At 44.6% G+C, this 24,979-nt stretch overlaps 1 protein-coding gene across 2 annotated transcripts in view; it reads right to left on the minus strand.

The window, feature by feature from the left end:
• colec10 (collectin sub-family member 10 (C-type lectin)) overlaps positions 1-24,979 on the minus strand; it is a 74,994-nt gene that overhangs the window by 1,365 nt on the left and 48,650 nt on the right. For both annotated transcript variants that reach the window (XM_078540154.1, XM_078540155.1), the window contains exons 3-6: positions 22,235-22,306; positions 8,465-8,536; positions 6,206-6,259; positions 3,956-4,051 (exon numbers count right to left, since the gene is read on the minus strand). In XM_078540154.1, coding sequence (XP_078396280.1) covers positions 3,956-4,051; positions 6,206-6,259; positions 8,465-8,536; positions 22,235-22,306 — 294 coding nt within the window. The remainder of the gene's footprint in view (positions 1-3,955; positions 4,052-6,205; positions 6,260-8,464; positions 8,537-22,234; positions 22,307-24,979) is intronic.

Here is a 24,979-nt window from a genome sequence, read left to right on the forward strand (position 1 = left end):
GGAATGAACAATAGTTCAGATGTCTGCGCTTCAACCAGGACACCTTCACTAATAACTGTCACCCACTGTATCCACAACTGAAAATTGATTTTCAATTCAGGGCTGGGAACCTGACATCCAGATAATTTCTGGATCCTGACCCTGTGCCGTATCTGTATAGCTCACACGACGCAATTGTCAAATGTAAATGCTTTAAAGTCCTAAGCCAGTGCACAATTAGTGGCGCTGAGTGTTACCAGAAAGTGAGAACTAGCTGCAGAGCATGAATTGAAAAGTCAGACAGCAGCCATGATGGAGCCTGCTGCTGCCTTGCAGAAGAAAAGATGCAGCACCTCAGAGGGCCAGCAGCCTCACCGTGCATAAAGGTGATCAAACAGCCAACCAAAAAGTATTGTGCCTAATTCACAACAAGATCCTCCACTTCCCAAAATCTTCCACCATTAAAAAAAAACTCTTAATTTCTGCCCGCATCGAACCCAACAGCTGCTTACTAACATGTTTGGATTTGGTGAATTACAACTTGAAAATCACCTTCTAGTCCCCCCTGGCCTGTTATCAAGCTCCTCAAGAAGCTTAACGGGCCATGAATTGGAAGCAAACAGGTTCCTGACTTCACTTTGAAAATTCGAGCGTGTCCTGGAGGTGTCAGGACACTGACATGCCGTCCACAAGCTCTAATTTCAATGTTCCAGCCCCTGGGCAATTGAAAATCCCAGCCCTCAGAGCAGGGTGAGCACAGCAATGCTACTGGCTATGAAGGTGACTGTGCCCATGAACTTTTATGCACTGGGCTCCTTCCAGGCTGGAGCAGGTGACATTTGCAACATTTCCCAGTTTGCCATGCACTGTTGCATTAGGTGGGGGGGTGTCACAGAGGCTCTCCATTCCTGAATACATATCATTCTCTCATGGCAGAGCAAAGTAGTTGGAGTAAGCACAGAGTTTCCTGAGGATTACAGGCTTCCCATGATGCAGGGTGCTATTGACTGCCTGCACATCACTTTGCAGGTACCACATGTTAACTTTGAAATGTACTGCAGCCAAAAGGATTCCATTCCCTCAGTGTGCAGCTGGTGTGCCACCATACACAGAATGCCATGTGGGTTAATGCCTGGCATCCTGGCAGCAGCCATGATGCCTTCATTCGGCAGCAGTCCACTGTGCCATCTGCATTTTGACTGCTATAACCGACCAAAACAGGGCTGTTGGATGACAAGGGTTACTCTTTGATGACATGGCTCACGACTCTGGTGCACAACCCATGCACACATGGGCAGCATGCATATAACAAAAGCCAGGCTGCTGGAGCAAACCATTGGGGTGCTTAAATAGCACTTCCACCGCATTGGCCACTCTGGAGGAGCCCTGCGGTACTTGGCAGAGCGACTGTCAAGATTTGTGGTGCCCCACTGCATCCTGCACAACCTTGTTATCATAGGGGCACAACCCATGTCACCAACTGAGGAGCAGGAGGAAGGGACGAGGCAACCAGTGCAACCCTTTTCTGGCGAGGCTGCCCATGATTGACTCATCTAACTGCAATATCAGTGAATGCAACCTCTATTATAGAGCATGCATCTGCCAAAAAGTAATATTATTGTGTCACTCTTCCAAGAGTATTAAAAAAGGCCCAATTATTCCTCTTGTACAGAAAAACTTTACTAAATTAAGAACAAAACCTTTTGAATGATTTCAGGAGACATAGTTATTAAAAAAAAGTAAAACACTTAATTGACCCAAGAAACTGTATAAATAATTAACTTAAGTGACCCAGGTAGGCTTAGCAATAACACTTCGTGGAATTCAGGGGCATACTATGTTGCACACTTTAGCAGAAAAATAACAAAATGTTCAGGGTTTTTTGATCAAAGGTGAATGAACGGTGCTAAATATTCATTACACTTACACTTGTCCACCGGCTTTCTATGGGCTTTTGCACTGGAACTTGCTGTGATTAGAAATACACAACAGTGGGTCACCCTTTAGAGGGGAACTGGGACCCGTCTGAATAGGGCAAGTAACTGTTTATCTACTTGACCAATGCGATTGAAGAATTCATTCTGAGGTATACACTCTAAGCCAGAAAATGTAGGTTTGAAAAGTTCCTTTAATGCCAAATCACGCAGTGAAAGGGAAATAGAGAAGTAAAGAAAGATATGAAATTAAGAGAGAAAGAGATAAAAGAGGCAGAAGAAAACTTTTGAAAATAATTATTTGTATTTTAAATGTTTTATTCCTCTGACAATAAATAAAATCTAAAGGTATGAGACTCCACACTTGTAAAAGTAAAATTTTAGTGCTGGACATTGTTTGTTTGTGGGAGTTATTAAAATTTACCAAACCATTAAAAATTAATTCACATTTGCATTAATTGAAATAACTTTTTCTAATGAGTTTCTATCACGTACTACAACCCCATGCTCTTCTGTGTATTTCAATGGCAATTTTCACGGTGAAATAAGTATGGTGTCATTTCCAGATGAGCTGAGCAACTTAGACAGCAGCATTGTACAGTTGCCAGAACTGATAGTCAAACTCACACCTTAAATGATTGGAATCAAAAGTATCGTACAGCACAGAAGGTGGCAATTTGGCCCATCATGTCTGTGGCGCCTCTTTGAAAGAGCTATTGGATTCGCCCCACTCACCTATTCTTTCACCACAGCCTGACATTTTTTTTCCTTTTCAAGTATTCATCTAATTCCTTTTTTAAAGTTACCATTGCATTTGCTTCCATCACATTTTTGGCTCTGCAACCCAGATTAATTCTAAATATAAATCTGTGTGAATTATAGGGCAAAATTTTTACCCCGTCGGGCAGGCGCGGCAGGTGGGCCCAGGAGCAGCCGCGAAACTGACCGCTGCCTGATTTCATGCTGGCTGGCCAATCAACAGCCAGCCAGAGTGAAAGGCGTGCTCAGAGCCTGAGCGCTGCTGGGGTGGGGGCGGGAGGAGCGCGAGTGCTTGAGTGTGCGCATGCGCGGGGGTGCGCACAGAGCTGCCTCAGGGAGCTGAAGATTTTTAACATTAAAAGGAAAATTTTCGAAAATAAGGAAAACATGTCCCTTCATGTGACTCTGTGGCAGGGACATGTTAAAAATGAATTCTAAAAATTATTTATTTATTTTTTTTATTTACTGTCCAAAACCTCATCCTGCTCATGGATGAGGTTTCATTTAAAAAATGCAAAGGCCACCTGGCGTATTTGCTCACCCACCAACTGAACGGTTGGATGGGCAGCGAAAAATTTAATTAAATTAATTGATTAAGGCCTCTTAATTGTCGGCGGGCGCGCTGCTGCCACTTGCGCGCACCCACCAGGGTAAATATCGTGAGAGTGCAAAATGACGTCGGAACACTCGCCCGACATCATCGTGCACTATTTTACTGTCGTTTAGGTCAGGCGCACGCCCGCCCAATGAGGGAAAAATTCTGCCCTTGGATTTCTGTAATTACAAGTACATGATATAAAATTTTGTGGAAATACACTGTAACCTCTCCAGTCTGGAATACTTGGGACAAAGTCATTTCTGGATTTTGAAGTTTTCTGGGGTAGAGTTGTTAGAATGCCTAACCACAAGTCTGTGAACCAGAAATCACTGTAGGTATATATATATATATTTGCCTGAAACATAAATAGTGATAAAACATTATAAAGCGGTATGAAAATTCTTCTCCTTATCCAAATATTGAATCTTCCATGTTTCCACTCCCCAACTACTGTACTGCCATGAGTTGATTAGATCTGTTCAAAAGAATTCCGGACAACTGGTGTTTCCAAACAATAGATTTCCAGACTGGAAAGGCTGTAGTGTATCACTGTATCCCTGATACTAAGTATAAATTTTGCTCTAACTAAATATCTGCTTCACTTAGTCACATTCAAAAGCATATGCCAGCTTGCCTATTCAGTGAGCAAACTGCTACAATTCAACTTAAAATTAAAATTACCTACCATTCTTTACAAAGCGCATTGTGTTGTTCAAACGAGCAATGTTGATATCCATTTGTCCTACGATTTTCCGGTATCTTCCACAGTCACAGAAGCTGCCTATCAATTGACCAGAACACATTATGGGAGTGATGTTGCCTTATGCAGGTAAGCATGTCTTTGTTTGATAACAATTTATGACAGAAGCTCAAAAAGAATTCACTATCTAATTATCCGTATATCTGTAATATAGAGGAATTTTGTATTAATGCATTAACAGGATCCACTAGAAATAGATGCCAGAGCGATTTCAACTCCCAAGTATGAACTGAAATGTTGTTGCTGGCCAATTACCACCAGGCACTAAAATGCTGGTTGAGATACACGACACAGGCCTCAACATTACTGTTAAAATAAAACTGGTCAAAATTTAAAGTGAAGACTTTGGTTTGAATTTTCAGCAGGTGTCTGCGACCCCCCTGGTATGATTTTATGGGAGGTGGCCATTTAACAGGCCACCTCTGCATTCTGTGTCCAGTTAGGGGCAGCACATGAGTTCCAGAAATGGGAGCATCACGGCCTACTCCAGTACAGTTCAGGAGCCCCCACTGTGAGACCAGTGGGAGTGCTGCTAAAAGCCAGGCTGATAGAGTGGCAGGGAGGCAGTGCAGCCACCATTAGTGTCTGTAGCATGGCTGTAATATTACATGTAATAGCCATCAGAGACATCCATCTCTGCTATTTCAGAACCGTATGGCAGACTTGCTAATTGCTACCAATGAGCTCGTTAACAGCCTTAGAAGTTATGAGACCCTGACCTCCTTTTTTTATTCATTCAGGGGATGTGGGTTTCACTGGCTGGGCCAGCATTTATTGCCCATCCCTAGTGCCCTTGAGAAGGTGGTGGTGAGCTGCCTTCTTGAACCGCTGCAGTCCACGTGGTGTAGGTATACCCACAGTGCTGCTAGGGAGGGAGTTCCAGGATTTTGACCCAGCGAAAGTGAATGACGATGCATTGCCAAGTCTGGATGGTGAGTGACTTGGAGGGGAATTTCCAGGTGGTGGTGTTCCCATCTGTCTGTTGCCCTTGTCCTTCTAGATGGTAGCAGTCGTGGGTTTAGAAGGTGCTGTCTAAGGAGCCTTTGTGAATTCCTGCAGTGCATCTTATAGATGGTACACACTGCTGCTACTGTGTGCCGGTAATGGAGGGGGTGAATGTTTCTGGATTTGGTGCCAATCAAGAGGGCTGCTTTGTCCTGGATGGTGTCAAACTTCTTGAGTGTTGTGGGAGCTGCACTCATCCAGGCAGGTGGGGAGTATTCCATCACATTCCTGACTTGTGCCTTGTGGTAGACAAGTTTTGGGGAGTCAGGAGGTGAGTTACTCATCGCACGACTCCTAGCCTCTGACATGCTCTTGTAGCCACAGTATTTATGTGGCTCCGACTGTAAAATAGCCTCTTCTGCTCTGCCAGGGAGCAGACACAGCACCAATCAACAAAATGCAACTCTGTCCAAAAATAGAGCTTAAATGCCCTGTCAAATGATTTAATTGGCTACCCGTGCTGGTAGCTGCTGCTGCTGGGACCCCACCTCCAGGAAATTTGCTTGGAGGCAGGAAGGCATTGTGGTGCTGACCCGACATGCTGCGTTCCAAATTTCCACACCCCGCACCCCCACCGAAACTGCCTTCAACGCATCCGCAATGCCTCTGCTGCACAAATGGCATTGGCACGTTGAAGAGTCAAATAAATCATAAGCTAGATACAACAGAGGAAGGCCAATTGGTCTGTGTTAGGATACTCATTCACAAAGAGCTTAAACTCTTCCTATAATGCTATCTGACTTTCTTTTCGGTGATTCCAGGATTTTTGTCTCCACTGATCCTTCCTGAATTCCATTCCATATGTTACTCAGTCTTTTTTACTAAAGAACTTCCTGATGTCAATCCTGAATTTGTCTTTCATTTGTTTGAACCTGTGCTTTTTCACTTTCACAGTTAAACTTGAAGTAATGGGCGGGATTTTCCGCACCCACCCGCCACCGGGATCTTCCGGTCCCGCCGACGGTCAATGAACTTCCGGCTGGGGCGCCGCCTGGCCCATGGCGGGTCCCTCCCGCAACGAAGCTGGAAAATCCCAGCCAATATTTCTGATCTACCTTATTAATAGCGTTCATAGTTACATTTACATTTGATTATAAAGGAAGGATGTGCAGAAACAATAGCAGTTGTAGTGATGATTTGCCCATATATTTTAGAAATCAGAAATAATACCTGATTCACCTTTCAATCCGGGAGGTCCTGGATTACCCTTATTCCCTTTGTCACCTAAATTATAATCCACAACAAGTTATAATCTTATATCACAGTTAGAGGACTAGATATTACAAGTGGGTACAATATATTATTTAAAGATGAAAAGAAAATGACATTGGTTTTGGGTTTGTGCGCGAGAATAGCCTTTTCATCACTTTGATGCCACATGCACATGACACAAAGATGCTTTATAATGTGATTTGCACACAACAATTGCAAGATGTGTTCATAAACGAACAAAAAGTAGGTATGACAATGGCTTTTTTATGTGTATAGTTGTATCAATGTATCACCTGGAAAATATTATCGCATGATTTTATTTATCACTGACTTTTTGATCATTGTTGCTTCCTTTCATTCCCCCTTCACAATGATAGCCTATAGCTGTGGCTATGCTTAATTTTTAAAATTGTATAGCTTTTCAATGGGTGCCTCCATCATGAGGTGCACTCACAGTCTCCTACCTGGTTCAGCAGTGCCCACATGCCCCAGTGGGGCTGCCAACCAGACATCACTGTGGGCCCTCCTATTGGGCCTTCCTGTTCCCTGGTCCACCCGTCATCCTTAATTGTATGGTGCTCCCTGAGGCGGCACCTTAATTGTCCGTCTCCAGGATGATGTCAATGTTGTTCAGGCAGCCGGTACCATTGGCATTGGTACCGTAGTTGTCTCCAATGCAAGACCAACTTCAAAGGTGTTAAGGTTCCACCAATGTGTTGGGAAGTCAAAAAGTAATTTGAAATGATATGGCTTTAATCAGTTTTAGGAAATGTGTTCCTTAGGCTGGGGCCAGAATGAAATGCTGGAAATTACTTGTTCATAAATTATAATTATTAAATCTAGCCAGTTAGGATACAGTAATGTATTACACTGCAAAAAATTGCTTATCATGTGAGAATTATAAGCATTTGCATCTTCTATTTATAAGTTTTACAAACTGTTCCTTGAATTACAATATGCCAGTCTGTTTGCTGACACTATACTTGAATTCCAATAAATGTCCCATCTATAAAGCCTACTGGTTAACTTTGTTAGTGTATCAACATTATTGAAATGTACAATGTTTTCTGCGCTCTCTGGTACTAATTTATTGATTGTACTTGGTGGTAAAAGGTTACCTCCACCAACTCTATAATTTTGGGCAAGAGAACATCAGAGAAGAAGGGGAATCTGGGTTGTGAGGCCTATGCCTTACATTTTGCCCCAAGTTAAAATTTGCTCCCCTACCTCACTCACTAGGTGTAAACGCCAGCAGGGAGGTGGCACCTGGCAACCTGCCTCATTTCCCTGCCATATCTGCCAATGTCAGAGACCATCAGGAGCATGGCCCATGTGGCATTCTTCAGTGATATCAATGAATGAACAATAACGTTTCTCCCCAGACTTTTAGGAGCTCTTCCACCTAGGTTAAACACTCTTCAAGTGTTGCAGCAGAGGTGCTGCTATGGCACCACCAATACTTCTCTGGCCTAAAATATTGTGGTTCAATTTTGGTGGCAGGAAAGTCCTGATTACAATGCCCCCATTGAAGAGATAATCTGCTTTAAAAACATGTAAAGCCACAGCAATCTGTGCCCTGCTTGTTTCTGCACTGGAACTAAATCAAAAGGCGAGGAAATGGATTTTTTTCTTCCAAATCCCAGAAGCCATTTTCGCCCAGAGGCAGAGGAATAATTTTGAATTGTTTTTATTTATTTATTTGGGTGTAACAATAACCTTATTGGATTATCTGGGATATGTGTGAAAGTTTCATCCAAAAATACATATTTAAAAATGATGAAATTCAACACCAACCTAAGGTTAAATAAAATACTGCTACCGCCATTACTGGAGCTACATTAACATCTTCCCTCTCTCACTACCAAACTAAATAAATCTACCACATTCAACGAGGGAGAGAGTATATTAAGCAAAGTTTGTGTTGCTAGAGAAAGTGTTTGCATCACAAAATGGAGAACAAACTCATTTTTTCTATGACTTGGGATTAATTCATAAATTATTCCTTAACTGAAAGCATGTGAGTCAATTACCTAAACATTTACAATAGAACTTTTATTCCAATTTGTTCCAGTATGTGCTGGTGGTTATTTTACAATTACTTCCGTTGATCCTCAATAATGTTCCATGACAAAAATAGATGCATGAGAAAGGAAATGCTTAGTTATATCTAAACATTGCAATTTCAAAGTTCTTCCACTGTTCAAACTTTAGGCTTACCCTTTGAACCACTTGGACCGATTTTACCCCTTCGTCCAACTTCTCCATTCTGACCAGATTCACCGGTCAACCCTTGATAAAATTAAAACTTCAGATTAGATATTGCATTGCAATGAAGCTATTGACAAAATGGCTTTTTCAACAAACATTGGCTCCATGTGAACTTTATGTAGCCAATTAAATTGGAATTTGTTGCGTTTGTTAGCATTGTTCAATAAGAATGAAAAGGGAAAATCTTTTGATCTGTGTCAAATGACCTTGGATTAAAAAAACTCTTCCATCGCGATTTATGCCAAAGTTTTCCATGGAATTAACGTTTTTCTGCTATCAGTCTACAAAGCTAAATTGCTAAGGTTTTCACAGTCAACTTTTTTTCATCTTTAAAAGATATGCAGACATACTTGAGTACAGAGTCAATATCATTAAAATAACCATTGACAAATTAATTCTCCTTAAGTCAGAATCCATAATGTAAAGCTTAATATACAAAACAAAGGTTGCAGTTTAGGTCTGACTGACTGAGACTGAGAAATGCAACTTTAACTTAAATTTGGGAGAAGTACAGGAGTGTAATTTTAAACTAACCGGGATAGTGCAAAAATGACAGGACTGGAATGACCAGTAGATTTGTACCCTTTCTGATTTCATTTTGCATTGGTAGAAGGTAACATTCGCCAGGGTGTAAAACAGTGACCGGTCCATTGATGTCTGTTTCCCAATGCGTTGGTTAGATTGAAGTAATCCATTGTAATTCAAACCCCACAGATGCAATTCTCTGCATTTCCTGTTGCATTCGTGGAGAATGGCAGGTGGAGCTTCATGCAGGCAGCAATGAAATGGATTTCCTCTTTACTGCCATGGTATGGGGACCAGGACTGAATGTTCTAGCATGGGTAAGATCAGTGATATTATTTGCCTATTTCTCAATATTCCCAGTGGTGTTACAGCATCCTCAGAAGTGGTAATTTGGTCGTTTATGCTCGGATTTTGAATCCATACGGACGTTACGTGTGGGAAGAATGGGGTGGGGGAGGTGGCGAAGTTGAGAGCAAACCGTCCCATCCCAGCGCTCGAGACCCAGGAGATTAGAACCCTCAGGTCTCATTTACATTAACAAACACTGACTCTCAGCTGGCCCGGCAGGAATTACTTCACTGTCTGCGGCAGGAGTGAAAGATTGAGGGGGGTGCAGAGTGTTAGGACTGACAAATACAGTCATTGGCAAAGTAAGGATTAAAAGCACAAGTTTCTCAGCTCAGAGAGCAAAGTAACTGTAGAGCAATACAGAGAAATAAGCACGTGCACTATTAGTTAAACTAAGATGAGAAAAGATGATTGCTGAACAGGCGGCAACTTGTCATTGCATTCCCCTGAACTGAAGCAGAAGTCGGTATTTGCACCTCGTGGTACAATGGATAACATTGTTTTCTCATATCAGAGGAATAGCTCAAATAATCAAAACTTACCAACGATACATTGACTTCAGACTGTAAGATTAACTTTGCTTAGCTGTGCGTTGATTTGAAACACTGAACATCATTTTTTTAATACTTTAATAGAGCAAAATCCAACAAATTTTGAGATATTGTGATACACTTAAATGCCTGGTGTGCCTATGATAATTTGGACCCTGCCAATCATTAGTATATATCCAAATGCTTTATCTAATCCTCAGTATCTTGTTATTGATATGTGTTACTGTAGATATCGTTAGATAAGGTGATGCTAGTTAGTGCACCCCTAGGTGGAATTTAATGCCCTCCCCTGAGGCGAGTTTGGAAGTGGGAGGCATTCAATTGCACAGGAGGGTGGGGACCGCCCACCTTCCCACCACTGCCTCATTTAAGACAGGGAGAGAAGGCTTGTGGACAACCTTCCTGCCCTGCCACCAATTGAGGCCCTGAAGTTGGAAATTAATTCCCATTTAAAGGCCTTATCCTGTCACCATGCAGGAAGCCGAAAAAGCAAATCTTGTCATGTTTGCTTGTCTGATCAAGGGACACGGCATCAGGAGGGGAGGGGGCACTGAAAGCTACCCCCAGCCCTTGTTGCTGACCACCCTCCTCCTGCAATCCCCGTCCTCTGACCCCCATCCTGCCCTTATTCATCAGTGGCTTGGGTCCCTCACTGATCCTGGGCTTCTGCTAGGTGCATTGCCGGCAGCTGCCACTCCTCCAACTGGCACTGCCTGCAATGGACAGCTCCCAGGTGCTGATTGACTGGCAGCCCTGGGAAGTGGGGGTGAGAATCCCTGCCCCCAGACCCTCAGGGGGCCTTGATCCTGGGAAGGGCCCACCGCTGGCCACTTAAGTGCCTGATTGGCACTATAGTATGGTGGGCCTACCCTAAAGGAGGTGACATAGGGCTCTCGCTAGCTCTCCAGCCAGCAGGCAAGACCCCGGTCACCTGAATAGTACTGCCCTCTGTGTCCAACTTCCTGACTCTGGCAGTTGGAGCTTGATTACACTTCATTCAGTGTTATGCTTCTTTTACTCATTCACGGCATGTCACTGGAATTTATTGCCCATCCCTAATTGTGCTTGAGAAGCTTGTAATGCGCAGTCTTCTTAACCCTCTTCAGTCTGTGTGGTGAAGGTACTTCCATCGTGCTGTTATGTCGTGAGGCTCAGGCTTTTCATCCACCGATGCTGAAGAAACTGCCACCTATTTCCAAGACAGGATAGTCTATAACCTGGAGAGAAATTTGGAGGTGGTGGTGTTCATATGTGCCTACTGCCCGCTTGTCCTTCTGGGCAGTGGAACTCACGGTATTGGCAGACTCTGCCGAAGAAGCCTTTGGTGAGTTGCTGCAGTGCAGATTGTAGATGCTACACACTGCAGCCACTGTGCATTGATGGTGGAGGGAGTGAAGGTTTAAAGTGGTGAATGGAGTGCCAGTCAAGCAGGATCCTTTATCCTGAATATCTTGAGTGTTGGTGGAGCTGCATTCAAACAGGCAAGCAGAGATTATTCCATCAACACTCCTGATTTGTATCTTGCAGGTGGTGGAAGTCAGGAGGTGTGTCACTCACCACAAAATACCCAGCTTTGAATCTCCTCTTGCAGCGATAGTATTTGTGTGGCCGGTTCTGTAAATTCCAAATCAATGACAAGTGCTAGGTAATGACCATTTCAAACAAAAGAGAATCTAACGATCTCCACTTGACATTCAATGGCATTATGATCATTGAATCCCCATTCCCAGAAGGAAAAAACAGTTGGGATCAGTACTCTTATTTCCCAGTTTTTACTGGTGTTCCAAAGGTATACAAGACCAGTTCAGACCAGTATTCTTATTTCCCAGTTTTTACTGTTTTTTGTTCTGAGTTATCAATGTCCTGGGGTTAGCATTGACCAGAAACTGAATTGGCTGAGCCATATAAATCCTATGACTACAAAAGTAGGTTAGATGCTGGAAATTCTGTGGGGAGTAACTCATCCTCTGAATCCCCAAAGTCTGTTCACCATCAACAAGGCACAAATCAGGATTGTGATGGGATACTCTCCACTTGTCTGGATGAGTGCAGCTTCAACAACACTCAAGAAACTTGACACCATGCAGGGCAAAGCAATCAGTTTGATTGGTACCTCATCCACCACCTTAAACATTCACTTCCTCCACCACTGATGCATAGCGGCAGCAATGTGTACAATCTACAAGATGCACTGCAGCAACTCGCCAAGGGTCCTTAGATAGTACCTCCCAAACCCGCAACCTCTACTATCTAGAAAGACAAGGGCAGCAGACACTTGGGAACACCACCACTTGCAAGTTCCCCTCCAAGCCACACACCACCCTGATTTGGAACTATCTCACTGTTCATTCACTATTGCTGGATCAAAATCCTGGAACTCCCTCCCCAATAGCACTGTGGACTGCAGCATTTAAGAAGGCACCACATCATTGCCTTCTCAAGGGCAATTAGGGATGGGCAACAAATGCTGGCCTTGCCAACAATGCCCACATCCCATGAAAGAATAAAATAAAAGGTAATGTTGATTAAAAATTGTGGTGTAATGTTCGTATAATAAACATCAGTGGAAACATTAGCTCAAAAGCAAAATATTGCAGATACAGGAAATCTGAAATTGAAACAGAAAATTCTGGAAATACTCAGCAGGTCAGGCAGGATCTGTGGAGAAAGAAACAGTTAATGTTTCAGGTCGATAACCTTTCATCAGAACTAGAAAAAATTAGAGATATAATCTGTGTGCATCTCCATCTCCCACCAGGATGGACGAAGGGCTTTCTTTCTTCTTATTTGAATAGGGGCCTAACCAGTCTTTATCCACCACCACCCTACTTTGCCGAGCTGAACTTGTTCTCACATTGAACAACTTCTTTTTTGACTCCACTCACTTCCTTCAAATAAAAGGTGATGCTTGGTTACCAGCATGGGTCCTAGCTATGCCTACCTTTTTCTGGGATATGTGGATGATTCCTTGTGCCAGTCCTAGTCACACCCCCTCCCTCACCTCCTTTACCATTACACCGATGAGTATATTGATGCTGTTTCCTGCTCTCTCCCTGAATTGGAACATTTCATTGACTTTGCTTTCATTTCCACCCTTCTCTCACCTTCACATGTGGTCTATCTCTGACTTTTTCATTTCCATCCTCGACTTCTCCATTTCTGGGGATAGGCTATTTTAATATAATATCCATTAAAGCCCACTGACTCCCACTGACTCCCACAGTTACCTCGACTACACTTTGTGACCCTTGCTTCCTGTACGGGCTCTATTCCATTCTCCCACTTTCTCTTTCTCTGCTGCATTTATTCTAATGATGCTATCTTCCATACTAGCACTGCTGATATGTCTTCCTTTCTCCTCAGCTGAGGATTCCCCATATCGTGCTTGACAGGACCCTCGACCATGGCTGTCCCATTTCCCACTCTCACTCTCCCCCTCCTTCCTAGAACCATGATAGGGTTTCTGTTGGCCTCACCTTCCACCCCACCAGCCTCCATATTTAACAGATCCTCGTCCACTATTTCCATCACCTCCACTGTAACACCACCACCAAACACATCCTCCCCTCCTCTTCCTTTTCAGCATTGTGAAGGGATTGTTCCCTCCATCTCTCAATCACCTCCAACACCTCCTCCCCTTCCCATGGCATCTATCCACGCAAGCACTGGAAATGCAACACCTGTCCTTTTACCCCCTCCCTCCTCACCATCCAAGGACCCAAACATTCCAGGCGAAACAGCAATTTCCACGCACTTCTTTCGATTTATCATACAGTACTTCACTGCTCACAACGCAGTTTGCTCTACATTGGGGAGACCAAATGTAAATTGAGTGACCACTTTGTGGAATACTTCCATTCAAGCATGACCCTGAGGTTTCAGTTGCCTGTCATTTTAATTTTCCGCCTTGCTCCCACTCTGACCCCTCTGTCCTTGGACTCCTGCAGTGTTCCAATGAAGCTCAACTTAAGCTTAAAGAACAGCATCTCATCTTTTGATTTGGATTAGGCACTTTCCAGCCTTGTCTTTTTTCTTTGCAGATTCTTTATTCTTGTTTTTCCCTTTCCCTTGCTTTTGGATGGCAGCTGTTCATCATTCTATGGTCCACACCTCCTCCAGAAACAAATGTTGTTTCTTTACTTCTCCAATTACCCCTCCTTTTGCACTTGCACCATTCTAATCCTTTTGTCATTTCACCTTCTTGCCTTCCACCCTATTACAGATCTTTCCTTCTGTTTCTTTTCCACCCTCCCCCTCCCTTTCACTTGCTTAAAACCTTGTACATCCCAATCTTTTCCCATTTCTGATGAAAGGTCATCAACCTGAAATATTGGGCAGGATTTTACCATGGGCTTCAAGATGGCGACTTCAGGGCCAATAAGAATCCCAAACCTGCACTTGTGGGACCGGCTCAACAATTTTCATGGAGGTGGCCTCCTAATTAGATACCTCCGGGTTCGCTGAGGGCTGGCAGCTCTTTAGCTTAGAGAGATGGGCACTGCTGCGGCAGGTCAGGAACCTTGCCGCTTTGGGGCATAGAGCCCCCAGCTTCAGTGGCCCTAGATAGCCACAGGGTGGCTGCCTCCATGAAACTGGTGGCCTACCCAAGCAGGGGTGGGGTGGGAGGGAGAGTGAGTGGCGGGGGAGGGGGGAACCTGTTCCACTGCCAGAAAATTCACCCCTAATAGAGCCTTTAATTATTCAAATTGGCTGTCCGCACTGTCAGAGCTGTCCTGGCAAGGATACCCGATATTTTCCTGGACTCGTCCTCCCAGTCCACCACACGGAGCTGGGAAAATCCTGCCCATTAACTCTGTTACTCTCTCCGCAAATGCTGCCTGACCTGCTAAGTATTTCCAAGATCTTTGGTTTTAAGACCATAGAAACGAACCGTAGAAACGTAGAATCTTATGGTCCCGCCAAAGCCAATGGACTTTTGAACAGCTTGTTGCCTTTTCCGACCCTGACCCCATCACGACAGGGCCATAAAATTCTGCCATTTTTCACAACCTCAGGGCGTCCTAAAGCACGTTACATCCATTGAAGCACTTTTTGAAGTGTAATGACTTTTGTAATTGTGATGAGGGATTTTTTTTTGGATTATGTTGACATTCTATTTAGGTAAAGAAAGGTGCTTGCATGTGTGCGTGCGTGTGTGTGTCCAGGATTAATTAAACAGGGGTAAGGTTACTAGAGACAGGTTGTCTGTGAGGGCTAAGAGATTAAAGGTTAAAAGTGTTAGGTTGATGCATTTGTAATGAGAGGTTATGGTGAGGTTGAGTTGCAAGTAAACAGGGTGGATTTAAAATTTGCATTGTGAGAAAAGTGGGAAACTTGGTTTTTCAGCTGTTGAATTTCAAAGGGGATTTCAGAGGTGGCAAGGCACATTTGCATCTCACAAAGGCTTCATGGGTAAACAGGGGAGGATATATTAAATTTTATTGACCCGAAAGTAGAGACAAAATAGAAAATATGAAAGAGTTTTATATTTGGAGAAGTTGAGTTCAAAGAGGTGTTTGAGGACAAAGGAATCTGAGATGAAAGAGGGAAAAAGATATTTAAGGAAGAATGTTTAACTGAGTTGGTGGTAGCTGTGGGGGAAAGCCCTGAAGGCCAGATTCTTTTTGTGGGATGCTAAGAAGCTGTGAAAATTTTTAATCAGAGGCAGTCAGCTAGTGTTCAGCCAGGAAAGTCTGTGTTTTAGGAAACAGTTTGTTTCTGAACCTCTTTTGGAATTCCACATCAGAGTGGAAGTGTTTGAGAAGTTGTGAGGTGTACCTTTATTGATGTGAGCACAATTCGTTGATTTGGGTAATATTACAGGATTTTTATAGTTAAAAATCTGTAATGGGGTGTTGCTAAGAGGGTACTTTTGACAAAGCAAGGTTTTTGGGCGGTTGATCTGTAAGACTCTTTTAATTGTTTAACTTTAATCTTGTGTGCGTAAGTATTTTTTCTTTTTAATAAATCTTTTAATTTGTAAAATTTTAAAAGTGTTATTGGGGTTCTGTGCTTCTGAGGTCAGCAGCTTTTCCTCCTCGCTTTCATAATAAAAAAAGATTTATGACCAGTGAGACAGACTCCACTCTGGGGTCTGGCTTGCTCAGCAATAACATCTGCCCTGATCATAATAGTAATCATATCATAGGGGAGAATTTTCTCCCCGTCAGGCAGGCCGTTCCGGGGTGGGCACAGGTGGGCGCGGTGCCGATCACCACCCTCGATTGGCTCCGCACCGCCATTTTACGTGGGCAGGTCAATTAAGGCCCACCCAGTGTGAAGCGCAGCTCCCGAGGACAGTGGGCGTGGGCGGGCAGCTGCGGCAGTGCAATGACCGCCAGGTCCAATGGCAACCTGGCGGCCTGTTTAAATGAATCGCTGGCAGCCTTGCAAAGGCTGTTCATCATGACCAGTAGAAGGGCTCCCCAGAGAGCTGCTGGAGAGCAGGCCAGGCTGGAGGGTAGGACAGCGGGGCAGTGTTCCCCACCGGTTTTCCGATGAGTGCCTAGCTACCCTCCTAGAGGAAGTGGCAACGCGGCGGGAGGTCCTCATTCTGAGGGACGAGAGGTGGAGGCCCCCCCACCTGACCAAACGTGCCTGGGAGGAGGTGGCAGAGATAGTCAGCCCCATGACATGGTGCGATGTACATGGGTCCAGTGCTGCAAGCGATTCAACGACCTCTTGCGCTCGGGAAGGGTGAATACCATGTTGGCAGAGGTCGCTTAACACAGCTGATAGCCTATCCCTCAAAAGCCCCCCACCCACCAACTCTGAGTGCAGTTATAGTATTGAATCCTTCACGGCATGTTTCCCTCGCTGGGTGGGCCAGCAGGTATTGCCCATGCCTAGTTCACCATAAGAGGGTTGAGCTGAGATGGGTTCTGCACCTGCAGCATGTGTTAGACTGACACTCAGAGTACTGTTTTGTGGGCAGCCTCAAGGAACTGCACCTAGGCGCAGTGCTGGAAATCCGAAACATGTCAAAGTCAGGGTGCTAACATGCTGGGACGGGAGCTTCCAGGTGGCGGGGCACCAATCCACCTGCTGCCATCTGTGCTCTACGTGCTTGCCCCTCCTTGCTTTGCAAGGTTACACCTTGTGATGGAGGCAGCATGTGGGTAAGGGGGGAGGTCAGCCCTGGCTTCTTGGTGTGAGTATGCGGCAGCTGTGGGGTTACGAATCACTGGCGCCATGCAGTGTCCCACTCTGGTTGGGGTGGCAGGGATGCGATGGGAATCCACAGGGTGGACTAATCAGTGCTCCTCTCTCCTTTTCAGGAGGAGACCGCGCACAATGCCGCCAAGGGGATGCGGACTGGCGGAGGCCAGGCCCAGTTGGCCATCATGGCCAGATACGAGCAGGAGGCGATGGACCTGCAGAGGCGTCATGTGCCCAGATCCACCAGTGGCAGTGAGGTTGGGGCGCCACGGGGAAGTAAGATTGCCGTATACTGAGGTCACCATGTGTGTCCCAGCAGCCATGTCACTGCTGAATGTTCAGTGATTGAAGCTTGCAACATGGGCTGACCATTGATTATGGAAGGATGAGCACACACCGATGCAGGCGTCGTCCTGAAGATCGCACGGGCCCTGAAAAATCCCCAACAATTGCTGCCTCAAGGTCTTAAATGGCTCATTAATTAATGGCGGGTGCACATTGGAGAGCATCGTGCGCCTGCCCACCTAAATATCGCGATGGTGCATAGTGACGCACGCCTGACGTCATCGTGCTTCTTTTTATGCATCGGCGTGCGGGGCCTGCCCCCACACGCAAACGAGAAAATCCTGGCCATAGAATCATAGAATGGCTACAGCACAGAAGGGGGCCACCCAACCCATCATGTCCATGCCAGCTTTCTGCAACACACCTAATCCCACTCCTCTGCCTTTTCTCCTAGCCCTGCAAATGTTTTCTCTTCAGAGAATTATCCAATTCTCGTTTAAAGGTGTAGTAACTGAAGTTATAGCTTCTTCTGCTATCTATCAGGGGTCACGTGATGTTCTTGGAGGTGCCAGCCAATAAGCCCTAAGCGCGGGTAAGGCGGAGGGCGGTGCTGGGTTTCCTGACAGGGTGCTGATCGAGCACGTAGCATCTGAAAAGCTCTCTGTAAGTAAAGTTTATCTGTTTCTTGTTGAAACCTGGCCAGTCTGTCAAGTCATTGCAGAAGGCCTTGATTGAATCTGCCTCTATCACATTCTCAGGGAGTGCATTCCAGACCCTAACCACTCGCTGTGCAAAAAAGCTTTTTCTCATGTCGCGTTGCTTCTTTTTTTCAATCACCTTAAATCGGTCTCCTCTGGTTCTCAATCCTTCCACTGTCAGGAACAGTTTCTCCCTATCTACTCTGTAATGTGCGAGGCAGCCAATTTGTGCAAAGCAAGGTCCCACAAACAGCAATGACATAAATGATAACCTGTTTTAGATGTTGGCTGATTTAGAAATATTGGCCAGAGCACCAATGAGGCCTCTCCAGCTCAGCTTCAAAATAGTGCCATGGAATCATTTACATCCACCTGAGAGGGAAGATAGGATTTCAGTTTAACATCTCATCTGAAAAGTGGCACCTCCAACAGTGCAATGCTCTCTCAGTAATGTACTAATATGCTCATCCAGGTTTTGCGCTCAAGTCCCTGGGGTGGAACATGACCCATGACTTCCTGACTCAAAGTGCTACCACTGAATCACATCTGATCCTGCTGAGCAGAAAGAACACATTCCTTTGAATTTTATCACGTAACCATAGAGAATTCAGTCTAACTATTATACTAACACTGGTACTTATTAATAAGAAACATTTTGTCCCAGGGATAAATTTGCTTTCACTATCGTATTCAGTGAATTCCAGTTAAATGACTATGTTTTTTGTTCATTCATGGGATGTGGGCTTCGCTGGCTAGGCCAGCATTCATTGCCCATCCCTAATTGCCCTTGAAAAGGTCGTGGTGAGTTGCCTTCGTGAACCACTGCAGTCCATGTGGTATAGGTCCACCCACAGTGCTGTTAAGGAGGAAGTTACAGGATTCTGGCCCAGCAATAGTGAAAAAAATGGCGATATATTTCCAAGGTAGGATGGTGAGTGGCCTGGAGGGAAACTTGCACATAGTGGTGTTCCCATGCATCTGCTGCCCTTGTCCACCTAGATGGCAGTAGTTGTGGGTTTGGAAGATGCTGTTTAAGGAAATTTGGTGAGTTCCTCCAGTATACCTTGTAGATGGTACACACTGCTGCTACTGTGCGTTGGTAATGGAGGGTGTGAATATTTGTGGATGGGGTGCCAATCAAGCGGGCTGCTTTGTCTTGGATGGTGTCAAGCTTCTTAAATGTTGTTGGAGCTGCACTCATCCAGGCAAGCGGAGAGTATTCCATCATACTCCTGACTTGTAGATGGTGGACAGGCTTTTTGGGGGTCAGGAGGTGAGTTACTCACCACAGGATTCCTAGCCTCTGAGATATCTTGTAGTCACAGTATTTATATGGTTAATCCAGTTCGGTTTCTGGTAACCCCGAGGATGTTGCTAGTAGGGGATTCAGCAGTGGTAATGCCTTTGCTTATGTAAGGTAACTTTTGCTCAGTCTGTTTAGCAAACAATAGCTTTGAATGTTTATGCATAACAGAAGTGTACTGTGGCTAGCCTGATTACTTGAACTGGTCTCATTTACAGGAATAAAAAACAAAATGCTGAACAAAGCTTTGGGGATTCACTACAATTTTTGTCAACTGTTTCACTTGGCACTGATGGAACGGTAAGTTCACAAGTTAATCATCAATTGGGCAAGTCACTGCCAGGAAATGATGCCTTAGGGGTGATATCCTCACTTTACGCAGGCAGTTGAGACTCTCACCTGCCAATTAAGCACATGCTGGCAATGTATATGCAAGGTGCACAATTTTTCAACCATTTCATCTAATGTTCGGAACATTGAGCACAGTGCACGCACAAGTTTCCATTGCATCACTAGTGGGTGAGGAGGCCAACATGAAGTTGTAAAATTACCCCCTTGCATTAGCATGAAGTACTCCCAGGTCAGGGAAGCACAGCTAGCTGCAGCTAGAGTAAAACTCTGCTCTGCCACAGTGAAGTGCCTTAACTCAAATCTCAGAAGAGCCTTGTGGATTTCTGTGTTAAGGGAGCCAGTGAAAAGTCAGCACACTGATCCATCACCGAATGGACAGAGTTCAAATTTATCCAGGTTGATGAAATAGAAGTTACTTTTCTCTCTTAACTACAGAGTTGGGTATGAGTATTAATTATCAGTCTTACTTGGGCAGCATGACTAGTATTAGAACTGGTTCAGTACGGTTATCAGGAGAGGTGAAGATTTCAGCTAATCAGCAGAAGTCAGATTCTAAGAGGCTTTTTCTTGCACTAAACTATGCAACATTTAATGTTCACGTATTTGATGGTGAAATCTGTGTGAAGCTAATCTGGCAGTAAAATAATAAATGTTCCTTTCAGTCAATCCTGGAGTACAGCTGGCTCTCCCTTGATATACTTCACCAGTAAAATAAGTGACACTGTGTAAAAGTAAACCTAACTTTGGGACAAGAGCAGCTTTATAGGCATTTAGTGAAAGGGAAGGCATTCAGGAGGACTGAGCAATCAAGTGCATTTTTCTAGTGTTCAAAAAGTAACTTAGAAAAACAACAAATAGAGAAGGACTGAAATTGCTCAGCTATCCTGGGGCAGATCTTGTGCGGCAGGACTTCCTCTCACTCCTTAGCTGTGCCCCTGGCCATGAATGCCGGGAATGAAGGCATTGAAATATTTTGCCCGCTGTCATCGCCATTAGTGGCACAGCTGAAATGCCCACTTGGTTGGTGAGGCAGAAGGCTGTGCTGCAGGGGGACGGGTGGGGGACTTGAGGAGGGTGGTGGGGGGGTGGGGGGGGGCGGGGGGGGAGTTGCAGTGGGGAGGAGGAGAAAGAAAATCACTGCATTGTCTCTGCGATCAATTGTCTTGCTGCAACCATCCATTTAAAGTTGAAAACAAAAACAGAAATACCTGGAAAAACTCAGCAGGTCTGGCAGCATCGGCGGAGAAGAACAAAGTTGACGTTTCGAGTCCTCATGTCAACTTTGTTCTTCTCCGCCGACACTGCCAGACCTGCTGAGTTTTTCCAGGTATTTCTGTTTTTGTTTTGGATTTCCAGCATCCGCAGTTTTTTGTTTTTATCATTTAAAGTTGAACTCACCTGAGCCCTTAGGTATACTGTATGCCTGCAGTATTGCAGGTATTTCACTTTCACCCAGCATTTCTAGGACTCAAATGACAGGGAGCATAACATAAAGGTTTCCGCTCCATTTCAGCCCCCCACCCCCTGCACTGGTTATACTGGCTCTCCGGCATTATGAAAACAGCTGAAGCACATGGAAGAAGATACTAATCATTTGGTTGGGGGAGAATTCAATCTCATATAAAATGGTTGCTCAGCATCGCCTGTGTGAAAGTTCAGCCCTAAATTTCAGGAAGGAGAATGAATGCATGGGAAATAGCAGATGCAGAAAAAGTATGAAAAGGTGGGTAGCAGCAAGAGAGACAAAAGAAGTGGAAATCAGGGAGAGAGAGACACAGGCCTGAGAATAGGAGCCAGATCAACAGCGGGTGTAGGGAACATGATGACCCATTGAGAGTCACAGTAAGGGAAAGAATGCACTAAAAATTATGCCTAGATGGAACCTGAACACAGCGAGAAATCGAGCTGATGCGGAGAGTGCAGGAGGGGAAACGAGCAGAAAAGATCCTTAAATACAAAAAGGAAAGAGCCAGAGTGCAAGTGAATTTCTGTAGTGAGCTTTGGGTGCAGTATAGAAAGCCTGAAAGGTCACTGAGTGTAGGGGGGAAAGCTAGATTCTTAAGGACTTCAGAGATAGAGGCTGAGAAGCTGATGCTGTAGGGAGAGATTGTATCTCGGGCTTTGTTCAAGTTTAAGGAAGCTGTCAACAACCAGGCCCATGAGTCACCACACTGTGAAAATCTATGTTAATTGAAATCATCAGGTACAAAGGAAGGGTCAGCCTCCATGTCCTGAAATGAAGCTCTGTGGAGAGGGTTAATCCACATTATAGCTTTTTATGATATTCCATGAATGTAAACTGTACTGTAATATGTTGAGAGCTCACCCTGTTATTGTGAAAATCATTGAGATCATCAAAACCTGTCTGTGATAGTTACTGTTCAGCAATATTATCAGCATGTGGTTCTTGGTCAGCAGAAACCAGAGATTTTAGTAACTGCATGTTAAAGTAACACTTCCGGTAGAATTGTAGTATATCTCTGTTTACCATGCACCATACCTTTAGGTCCAGGTGGGCCCAGTTTTCCCGTTTTCCCAGGTTCACCCAAATCACCCGTTTCACCCTGCTCACCTTTAAAAACAGAAAACAATCATCAGATGCAGGTTTTGCTAATGACAGGCTCTTTATCTGATTGCACAAAGCATTTATAATAAGATGGGTGAATTGAAACAATGGGTATAATATGACTGCCATCACGGATGTTGCAAAGTGACCAAGGCTGGGAACTGAATATTCAAGGGTATTTGACATTTCGGAAGGATAGGAAAAGAAAAGAATGTAAGAACATGAGAAGTAGGAGCAGGAATAGACGACATGACACATCAAGCCTGCTCCGCCATTCAATATGATCATGGCTGACCTTGAGCTTCAGCTCCACTTCCCACCCACTCCCCATATCCCTTGATTCTCTGAGAAACCAAAAATCTATATATTTCAACCTTAAATAGACACAGCAAAGGACCATTCAAAACACTAAGGGTAGAGAATTCCAAAGACTCACAACCCTTTGAGTGAAGAAATTTCTTCTCATCTCAGTCCTAAATGATTGGCCCCTAATTATGAGACTGTGCCCCATTGTTATAGATTTCTCAGCCAGGGAATCTCTCAGTGCCGACTCTGTCAAGCCCCTTCAGAATCTTACATGTTTCAATGAGATCGCCTCTCATTCTTCTGAACTCCAGAGAATGGAAAACCAATTTACTCACCTTCTCATCATAGGACAACCTTCTCATCCCAGGGACCGATCTAGTGAACCGTCACCGTATCGCCTCCAATGCAGGCATATCATTTCTTAAATGTGGCGATCAAACCTGTATGCAGTATTCCAGGTGTGGTCACACCAAAGCCCTGTACAATTGTAGCAAGACTTCCTTATTCTTGTACTCCAATCCCCTTGCAATAAAGTCCCGAACATGCCCTTGGCCTTTTAACTACCTGCTGTACCAGCAGGTTAACTTGCTGTGTTCATTATATGAATACACCCAACTCTCTCTGAACATCAACATTTAGAAATTTCACCACTTTTAGAAATATTCTACTTTACTATTCTTACTACCAAAGTGAATAACTTCACACTTCCTCACATTATACTCCATCTGGCACCTTGTTGCCCACTCACTTACCTGTCTATATCTCTTTATAGCCTCTTTGTGTTACAAAGATGTGCTATATGGAATGTTAATTTATAATTTCATCAGCTGGTAATATATATATACCACGGGCAGAAATTTGCACTGAGCGGGCAGGTGTGCGCCCGACAAACTCGAGTGTAAAATGACGTGCGATGATGTCGGGCGAGTGTCCCGACGTCATCGCGCACTCGCGCGATATTTCGGTCGGCGGGCGTGGGCGGGAGTTGGCAGCGTGCCCACCAATCGTTAACAAGCCTATTAAGGCCATTAAAGTACTAACTGAATGAAAATTTTCACAAACCTCATCCACGGGCGGAATGAGATTTCCAACAGCTATTAAAAATTAAATAAAATGTTTTAAAGTTCATTCATAACGTGTCCCTGCTCATGTGACAGAGTCACATAAGGGGACATGTTTTTAACATTGCTAGGTTTTTTATTTCTGAATTTTAAAATCTTCGGCTCTCTGAAGCAGCTCTGTGCCTCAGGGAGCTTTCATTGCACTTACTTACGCACATGCACAAACTTCCGCGCTCGCCCTCCTCCTGCCCCCACTCCGGCAGCGCTGCAGCCAGCGTGAAGTCAAAGTCGGGGCCCGATTGCAGGCGGTAGTTGCCTTCGCAACTGCTCCCAGGTCCACCCGCCCCGCCTGCCTGTCCTGGCCCATATATATAAAGACACCTTTGTGAAATAAAGGACACTGACTTGAAGTAGCTGCTAATTTGTATCTGTGAAGTCACATTCCATTCCAAGGAGGCTCAAAATCTACGGAGACCCCAACAGGGACAACGGAGATGTGAACAACTCCTTCCTATTTCATCAGGATGGAGGATAGTCATTCGGGTTAATGGCTGGGGCATGAAAAAAATTTATCACCTTGACAACGAAACAATACCTAAAGGGAATCTATGCGAGCCACGAGCTAGTCCTCTATATTCTTTGTTTGAATATATAACCAATGTGGAGGGAGGGTCATATGATAAAACCTTTTTGTGTGGAGCTGAAAATGGGATCTAAGCAGAGGATACACAGGCTGCCACATGGAGCAGGGGTCTCCCTCTCTCTCCCTCTCTACAACATTTAATCTCAGTCTGCATGCTGTTTCACTGAGAAACGTGCCTACATCCCTGCAGCAAACAGAGATTCTACTAAAAAAACCTATTGGATTTTCTACAACAGTGAAAAAATGGGATTTACCAGCCACAAGTGAAAAGCAACTGCTTCAGTGAAGAGCCAGAGTCTGGACACAATTAGTGAATCTTTCTAGAAAAGTTTTCCCTGAATTGCACAAAGCGCAGTGGCGACCATGAGGAAAAATGTTTTTCCAGCCAATGGCGGGTTTTTGCACTGTATCGTCTGCTACCCGCACGCCCTGCCTCATTAATAGTGCGTGCACGGGCAACACGCCAGGTTGCTGATGGGCGGGCTCGGATTTGCCCGCCACACTGTGACCTCAGCGGTTCCTCATCCCAGGTGCCATATTTAAAGTGCACCAGAGCTCAGCCTACTTCATGTCTGCAGACCAGGACTGCTCCTGGCGACAGATGGCTCCAAAAGCAAAGAACACAGCAGCCCTTAAATTTAGTGACGCCTCTCTGCGGCGCCCACTGGA

The sequence above is a fragment of the Cetorhinus maximus genome, chromosome 4, assembly GCF_964194155.1.
Source record: "Cetorhinus maximus chromosome 4, sCetMax3.hap1.1, whole genome shotgun sequence".
Classification (NCBI taxonomy): domain Eukaryota; kingdom Metazoa; phylum Chordata; class Chondrichthyes; order Lamniformes; family Cetorhinidae; genus Cetorhinus; species Cetorhinus maximus.